At 37.9% G+C, this 9,299-nt stretch overlaps 1 protein-coding gene across 2 annotated transcripts; it reads right to left on the reverse strand.

Moving 5' to 3' along the window:
- Nucleotides 1–5,575: 5,575 nt before the first annotated feature.
- Nucleotides 5,576–9,112, reverse strand: LOC117291168 (vesicle transport through interaction with t-SNAREs homolog 1B-like). 2 transcript variants are annotated; one of them, XM_033772745.1, is made up of 8 exons: nucleotides 8,877–9,112; nucleotides 8,059–8,225; nucleotides 7,856–7,914; nucleotides 7,169–7,279; nucleotides 6,682–6,756; nucleotides 6,224–6,397; nucleotides 5,924–5,985; nucleotides 5,576–5,721 (listed from the first exon to the last, which is right to left on the reverse strand). In XM_033772745.1, the coding sequence occupies exons 2-8, from the start codon at nucleotides 8,156–8,158 to the stop codon at nucleotides 5,580–5,582; spliced, it is 723 nt and encodes a 240-aa protein (XP_033628636.1). In that variant the 5' UTR covers nucleotides 8,159–8,225; nucleotides 8,877–9,112; the 3' UTR covers nucleotides 5,576–5,579. The 2 variants fall into 2 exon arrangements, with proteins under 2 accessions (XP_033628636.1, XP_033628626.1); XM_033772735.1 differs by having other exon boundaries at nucleotides 8,737–9,112.
- Nucleotides 9,113–9,299: the final 187 nt, after the last annotated feature.

A 9,299-nucleotide genomic window follows, 5' to 3' on the forward strand; every position in this document is an offset into this window, starting at 1 on the left:
AAATTGGGCCCAGTTTACTAGTGCAGCCCTTAGGCCAACATAATGAAACAATACATGGGTGATTGGGCTCTATCCAATTGAAACCCTGGATAGCGTTCAAAGCGCAGCTGAAGTTATGGCTTACTTTTTATTCATGCACAGTAATTGTTTGCCCCCTTCGTAATGAATTTGTCTCATCTGTGCAGTTTATAATATCACTATTATGATTTCACTGTGGGTTATATGTGTCAACATCAATAGACAGTGCTGTAATCACGAAATGGCTGTATACGAACAAATGAACCCTTCAATTGTCTGACCATTCAGTATCACTCACTAGGGTATTGAAGGGTAAATAAGCTACATTAGCCCACAGTACATCAATTGTTGTGAATGCATCTACACATCAGACCCCTTGCATTAGCGGCCATCGCTGAGGTCAAACAATGGTACCGTGTTGACTCTCAGCTAATGATAGTTCTTCATTGACCTCATCAGGGAGGGCGCTGTTTGGGTCATGTGTCGTCACGTGCAAGGGGTCTGTACACAGATAGTTTTTTGGCACAAATGTGGCCACCAAACATGACCCTTACATTTATAGTTTCAATTGGTTGGTCTACTCACTGAAAATGTGTTTTTAAACGTATATTTTTGTCATGTTATATTTAACCAGTGTTACACTCTCCCCCCCCCCCTTTCCAATTTTAAGGACTGTGCTATTGTATATATACATATTGTATGATATGTGATATATAATTATGTTTGTTGATAATTATTATTTACAGAGAGATAATGTTTAAAAAGTAACTACACCTTAGGACCACAACTGTTGAAGATTGTTTTTAAGGTAGTTTGGCCATAGTGATTTGTATTGTGACATCACACTTTGCTTAGCAATTAAGATTGATACACAGTTAAGATCTATCTTAGCTCTTTGTGAAATCGAGCCTAGACCCATAGCAACTACATAGCAATGGCACTAGTTATTTACCACACTGCCTATCATTGGTGAATTCTGGGCTTAATTTCCATTTCATAATGCTTGTAACTGTAGTTACAAGAAAACGCATACTGAACTTCTGCTGCTTTCTATTCACAAATGAATTACACAACAATGCAAATTCATGGTGAACATGCAAGCTGGCTGCAAGCAAATGTTTCTGCTATAGTTGGCACACAAATTTGCTTTCTGTTAAATGACACTATGAAATTGGAAGTGTTTTACTCTTGTGCTAATGTGAGTGTACTCCTGGGGTCGAATTCACAAAGAGTTGGGACTCATCTAATCTGGAGTTAGGACGAGTAACTCATCCTAACTTAGGACGCGTCCTAGGATCGATCCTAAGTAAGGAATAGTTTTGTGAATCGACCTCCCCTGTATGCTCAAATGTTTAGAGGTTGCCACATAGGAAGTGCGAGTATGCCCAACCTCAGGCAGGGAGTGAGTAGTTCAAACTGGGAGTGAGTCACACCTAGTGAATGCAATTTTGAGCTTTGTTTTGAGTGCCACTATTCCTGACTACACTCATGTTTAGCACACGAGCATACATTGTTTTATGTACAATCACAGAATAGTGTGGCAGGATGCAGTTAACATAGTGGCAGCCTCTAGCTACCGGCAATCTTGGTGGTCTAGTTGGTAAGACACCTGCTCTAGATTGGCAACGGTCGTGGGTTTCGAATCCCACCTGAGTAACATGCCTTTGATTTTTTTTTTCACAGAACTCGAGAATGTAATGAGTATACAGTGATAACACACATCGATGTAAGGGTAATTTCAAATAATATCCTTTATCCCTGAATCAAAATTAACATCTATTAAATAATGGGAGCGTGTGTAGCTTTTGACAATGAAAATGGCCCTTAACCTTCAAGAATAAGTTTCTAGAATTGTGTTCACATAATTGTCCTGAAAACCCTCTTAAACAATGTTTCTCCCAACTGCTAAGGTATATCCCATTTGAAAATTACCCCTGTGAGTCTTAAGTAACTATGTTGTTGGTATGTGTACGCAATTCTGTTCCTAGATAATCAATGCTGTATTAACTGTGAATGTGTGAGTATGCTTGTATGCTCAATAATGTGCAACTTGTCCGTCGGTGAGAAAAGTTTTGAAAGATAAATGTTTTCGCCGCAATCATCTTGTGGTGAAGTGTGTGTATGTTGGAGATATGCAAGGATGGAGATGTGTTGTGTACATGCTTTATATAAATGTCGGACAGCTGGATGGAAATCTGTGATCTGGGCCCAATTTCATAGAGCTGCTTAACGGTAAGCAGAACATTTTGCTTATAAGCGTATTTCACAGGTTAGCAAGAAAATCATGCGGCCATCTTGCGCGTTTACTATGGATTTGCATTGTGGCGTCATTCATTCTCATGCAGTAAGCATCGGAGGGTTAGCTTGTCTTTTTGTGTGCATACGGTTAGCAGCGCGTTGATAATGGAAAACACACAGTAAGCACAAAATCGACTGTTAAGCAGCTCCTTGAAATTGGGCCCTGAAGTACGTCATGTAGAAACCTGAGTTGGTTTGGAGTATTGAGTATCTATGAAGTGATCAGTCCATACAGGCTGACTGTGAGTCTTTGCTGGTGTATGCATTATTATGACTGTATATCGTATCTCGAGTATCGTGAATGTACAATATAATAATATTTCATTTGTATAACATGTATATTATGGAGTGAGACACAAAACAAAAACACAACAAATTATGTGTGATTTGGTCAGTCCCTGTGAATGAATTATTTTTTTGAGTCAGTACCATTTGTAAAGTAACGCTATTTTGTATGGACAATTAAAAGTGGTGCATACTGATACTACATCAAATAACAAAATGTAAATAAATAATCCTCGTTATGAAATTTGACACATCTTTGTTGCATTAGTCTTTTACGTTGTTGTTCACACATAGATAGAAGGAACAGGGATGGTATTCTTCCTACTTAAAGCCATTATACACATTCAATAAGTATTGTCCAAGTCCCACACTTCGTGTATCACAACTTATATATAAAATAACAAACCTGTGAAAATTTAGGCTCAATCGGTCATCGGAGTCAGGAGAAAATAACGAGAAAACCCACTCTTGTTTCCGCACGTTTCGCGTGTCATGACATGTGTTTAAAATAAATCCGTAATTCTCGCTATCGAGAATTTATATTGTTTTAATGTTTTCTCAAAAAGTAAAGCATTTCATGGAACAATGTTTCAAGAGAAGTCTTTCACCATTACCTTCTGTAAATCCTGTAAATTATTAGTAAATCTGTGAACTTCTTTTTTTCCTGTACCGAAAGTGTATAATGGCCTTAAGTCCATTTTACCGATTTTGTTTGCCCTTGGGGAAAATCAGGAAAATTGTGATTTAATAGCCTGAAAAGTCTATAAAAGCCTGCACCATGTGAACATGTAGGTCAGCCTTTGTATTTGATAAAACTGTTCCTACTTTTTCCAAGTATGATGCCTGAAATAAGTTGTATATTATTTCAAAATTGTTAGCAGGTTGGTCACTGCAATCAAAGCTGATGAGGCCCAGTACCCTCGACCACATGGTCACGACACGGCATAAATTACAAATACTTCTGTTAATTTCAAGAAGTGTTTTATTCTTTTCCAGTATTTATATCATACAGTTATTATTTCTTAAAATAATGACTTTTGGTATATGTACATGTAAAACATTTACAATTCTATAATCTGTAAATGAGAATTCCCTTAAATATCACAGTGATTCTCACTACCAGATATGCCACCATTTTAGAAAAAAACCACGATGCACTAAAAAACGAAAATTCCATCAGATTTCTGCGGCACTCAAAATTAAACAAAAAAAGAAATCATAATCTGTCTTGGACAATAATATTTAAATATTTAAACAACAAATATTTAAACTAAATTTTATTTAAGGGTTTCTTTCCCAACAGGCTGTAAACCATGCATCCATGTAATGTGAGATTACAACAAAAAACAAGGATTATTCAGGCCTGTATGCTTCATTTTTGAAAGGGCAAGGGCACCAAGACATTTTCTACTTGGTAAAGGGCACCTTACTGGAGCATTTCAATGGCACCAAGGCAATGACCAGGGGGCATGGAGGCAATCGCCTTTGTTGCCTACGTAAAGTATCAGGCCTGATTATTTACAACAAATCGAACAGGCATGTCGGCATTAAATCTGTAAATTGGCTGATAGAAGCTTAAAGCTAATTGAGTGAGTAAATTCCATTCCAAGCTTAACCACTGTGAACTATAGAATAGACTCCTTGCATATGATGTCACAAACTAGAACATCGCCCTCACCGAGGTCAAAGGAAGACCTGTCATTGATTGAGAGTTGTGTGTGACGCATAAACACAGACTTAAAGGCAGTGGACACTATTGGTAATTGTCAAAGACTAGCCTTCACAGTTGGTGTATCTCAACATATGCATAAAATAACACCTGTGAAAATTTGAGCTCAATCAGTCATCGAAGTTGCGAGATAATAATGAAAGAAAAAAACACCCTTGTCACACGAAGTTGTGTGCATTTAGATGGTCGATTTCGAGACCTCAAATTATAAATCTGAGGTCTCGAAATCAAGTTTGTGGAAAATTACTTCTTTCTCGAAAACTATGGCACTTCAGAGGAAGCCTTTACTCACAATGTTTTATACCATCAACCTCTCCTCATTACTAGTCAGCAAGAAATGTTTTATGCCAATAATTATTTTGAGTAATTACCAATAGTGTCCACTGCCTTTAATTATTTCCATCGCTCCATTGTTTAACCTTGGCGATGATGGCCAACGCAATTTATGCAACATTATTTGACACGTAATGAGCTTATGTACCAAATGAAACCAATAATTTTTACAAAAAGGGATCCAGGTGTTTGAGAAACCTAGTTTATCTTCAATTTAATATTGTTTACAAAACCAATAGTGATATCAATAAACAAAACAAAAACAATTCAGAAGCCTTATCAAACGCATAAGGCCATGGTAATATTACCATTTTTAAAATAGAGTTGGGTAATTTATAAGTAGCAGAGTTTTTCCAAAATTTATACATATACACTAAATAGCTTTAAAGATAAGGTCTGAGAATAAGTTGATACAACAATCCCACCAATGGTTGCAGAGGAAGGGAATTAAGAACTCATTCCTATTTATAATTTTCTCTAATTTCTGTCATCTTTTCAAGAGAGAAAATTAGTGTCCTCTTAAAAAGGTTCGAGAGGCATTTCATGCTATTCAATTCTCATTATGAATCTTCTGATATGGGCCCTATTTAATAATAGACCAGCTTAAGCAGAAAATATTGCTCAACAACTCTCTGCTAAGCAGAAATGATCAGGATACCAGTCACAAATTGTACATGTGACATGGTAGTGTAGCTGGTAACCTTACTCTGGTAAGCATACTTTTTAGAACCACCCCAACTCAATGAGAGATTATCATTACATGGTGCTACCGCAAACCTTACTACATGTATATCAACATTCCACCATGCAAAATTTGCAAATCCTTCTTAAGTGTACTCATGTTATTCTAAGCTACTTGTTGTGCTTAAGCAGCTCTAGGAAATTGGACCATGGTCTGTGATTGAAGTTTCATTTGTCACGTTGTGTGAGGTTTAAGTGTTGGCGCAGGGGTTGGTTTGCTCCCAGAGGATGCGAAGAATTTGAAGTAAACGATAAGTCCCAAGATTACTGCCTCCACTAGAATGATACCCACCAGGATCAGCTTGTTGGTTATAATCCTGCCAATAAAAAAAACACATACAATCCACATGAGAATCTCTACATGGTGTTAGACAGAGGGGTGTTCGTGTGTCTTTTGACTACCCTGATTTCAATTTGGTAACCTGTTTTATCTGTCATTTATGTGTAAATGCATTGTTGGCCATTTTCTCTCTCTTTTTTTATGAGTCACATGCCTATTTATTTATATAAATAACTTGCCTTCTGCCTATGGTGTTGAGAATCTGTTTGCTTTTGCCAAGACTGCTGTCCATATTTTCCAGCTGTCGATCAAAAATAAAAACAATGTAATGCTCAGTGTATGGTATCATATTGCAGGCTGACATAGTATATCAATCATTCAAAACGAACGTGAATGGTATTGAATGGTCAGACAGTAAAGAGTACAGGGTTTACATTCCACTATGTACATGTAGATGGAGTCACCACAATTTATCAATTCAAAACCACATTGGATGATATCAAACAGTCAGACAGTTGGAGGGTTTTAAAAACTCTCACCTTATCCTTGGCGTTCAGGAGTTGTTCTTTCTGCCCGTCCAGTTCATCGATAATCCCCACTCCTATCTCGTCTGTCTCTGCTGCTATTCTATGGGTCCTGTCCAGGCTTTGGGAGGTTCTGTTCAACGTGTCTTGTCCTTGCAAAAGCTTTGAGCGTTGAGATGATTGGGCTGCCTAAAGCACAACAAATCATGGTTGAAGAATTGAAAATCAAATCTTGTTTGTACCTTCGACCTATAGTCTTCCTTGATTCACTGCAATGTGCAGTTTTCTTTCTTTTTTCCTTTCAAGTGCAGCCTTCATGACTGAATATAGTCGCACTGCAAGCTACACCAAGTGAACCCTTCTCTGTGCGATAAGTGTGTACTGGGGTCTATTACATGCAATGATTTTGTTTTATTAATTGATACTGAATTACACTTAATGATGTTCACAGTCTTTGATCAAAATGCACTTACATTGACCTGGTTGTCAAAGTTACTTTGTGAGTGGAAGAGCTCACTGCGACTGCTGCCACTACCGCTGGCTCGCTTCTGAAATGTCCAAGAAAATATAGAATATAGTAACTATTACATGTATATTTAAGTAGAAGAAAATCAAGCGTACTTTTGGTAACTATTTCAGTGACAAATGTCAGGCATGATACATGTAGTTGGTCCTAGGACAAAAATATAAGCATCTTATATTATTGATTACACAAGTTGACCTACAAATGATGTAGGCTTTAAAAAGACATTTCAAACTATTTAATCACAATTTTCAGATTTTTTAAAGGGCAAAAGAAATATCATGCCCGACATGTATAGTTTTGTACAGTATTGACAAATTCACAAGGCAGCAAGATTCACAACAACACTTTTTAAAGGAGCTTTCTTAAATTACTTCTACAAGATTATTTTAAATGGAATACATGCAAGAAGACAAACAGATAAAAAGGAGACTGACCAAGTCTCTGCTGATTTTATCCATGTCGCGACGAAAGTTCCTGACTTTGGCGACCATCTGACTGCGATACGTGCCTGGGGCTGGCTTGGCTTCCTCCTCCATCTCTTGAAGCTGAAAAAAAAAGGTTAAATAAATCAGAAGTTATATATGGGATTTGAGGGCTGGCTTGGCTTCCTCCTCCATCTCTTGAAGCTGAAAAAAGGGTTAAATAAATCAGAAGTTATATATGGGATTTGAGGCATTGCATGGTGAAGTATTTATTATTTTTTTGTATGCAAGTCGCCAGACACACAAGGCCTGAAGGCTACAAATCAACTATTTTTCCAGTACAGGGGCCGTTGCCACCAACTCCTGGGGCTGAAACGGGATTACCCCCTTTGCAGTCCATACGGATGTAGGCTTGGGTATCATCCATCAGAAGCCTGGCTGGTAGAGCTGAAAGCACTACCTCCCCTCAATTTATATGTGGTTTGTGGTAACACCATGTCTGTATCTACTATATTTGCTTCCATTGCTTCAACTCGAGTCAGGCCTTAAACTTTTCTCTTAAAAGGGCACAGCAAATCTTCTTTGGCAAGGGGAACTTCTTTGTTTTGGAACTTTGCAAAGGGTCCCACAGGCAAAAGCACGGGCCACCACAGCAATTGCTGAGGGTGCCGTTGGTTATTTTAAAAGCCTGCAACTCACCACCAGGCCTGCCTCCTCTAAACCTCTCTCTGCATCTCGAATCAACTTCTTGCGTTCCTCTGACAAAAAATGAAGAAGAAAACAAATAGGTCAAACTGATACTACTACGTTTTTGTATTTCCCAGATTATGATAAAAAGCCCTTAAGTGTAAAAATACTGTTCATTTTCCCTTCCAAACAATTTAAAAAAAAAATGAACTTACCACCATCAGCCTTAGGTATCCTGAACTCAATTCGGTATTTGAGGTCTTCAAATAATGTCCGGAGCTCCTCCTGGTGGCTCTCAAACCGCTCTGAAGACATGATATCTTAAAAGCTCAAACTCTCAAGAAATTAGTTGATTGAAAGACTCATGTCAGGCAAGGTGCACCTGCATTTAAACAACAAGAAATGACAAATAAGACAAAGACAAGAGTTCATATAGTTAGTTGGCTTTTCTTTAAATAAATTTAATCATTAATTTAAATCATTACAAGTGAAAATAATTGTGATTGGATTGTACATCTTTTCCTCTAGTGTTGTTGATGTATTGTTAGGCTTAAATTGGGGTAGTTGCGATAACATAACCCTCCTCTACGTTATCGCAACCAAAATTGGGGCTGTGTCGTCGCGATCAAAACAGGCCTGTTGTCGTTGATGTTTGTGGACCTCTCTCCTCCAGCTATTGCAACTGCATGCACGCTCTCCAGAGGGAGGGTGCACGCGTACATATACGCAGTAACTGACCTGCTTTCATCATGAGGACATTGACTTAATAATAGCCCCTTTGCTTAATTCCATTAAACTCAGATCCCCAACAAAAACCAAAAGGGGAAATGACCCATCCCATATTTCTGTTTTATTGTTATTGAACAGTGTCGTTATATAATGGGGGTAGTTACCTCCAGTGAGCGAATACTTCCACTGTCGAGAATGTTTTTTTAATAATAGAAGCACATCTTCGTGGTGTGAAATACAACTATTCGAACGTCCTGTGGTGGACTCAGAGATCATGAGATGCAAATATAAAGAAGTAATTTACCACCACTCCACTGCACTTGCCCTCTCGATCCGATCCGATGACCCACTGCTGCTGACTGCACTGTTCGATTCTCCGATTGACTCCAAATTAGATCAAACTGGACATACTTTATAAGGCGGCAAAATGTTCGTTACTGAAGACTAATTGTCCTTCCAAGCTGGGTTTCTTATAATGACACACAACCGACATAAATAATAAAACGCAATCAGTCTTTTATTTAGTTTTTTAGATTAGATCATGGACTCTGGAGATCATAAGACCAAAATAATCTTGAGACTGGAAAATAGGAATAGCGCCCTCTCTCTGTCATCATTGTCCGAAACGTAGAGTTATGTAAGTCTTCCCACAGTAATAATCACCCCCACCCATAAATCGTTTTATTCCCGAATTTTGTGCTTTTCAAGTCATTCTCTGTGTATTTTT

The sequence above is a fragment of the Asterias rubens genome, chromosome 1 (genome assembly GCF_902459465.1).
Source record: "Asterias rubens chromosome 1, eAstRub1.3, whole genome shotgun sequence".
NCBI lineage: Eukaryota > Metazoa > Echinodermata > Asteroidea > Forcipulatida > Asteriidae > Asterias > Asterias rubens.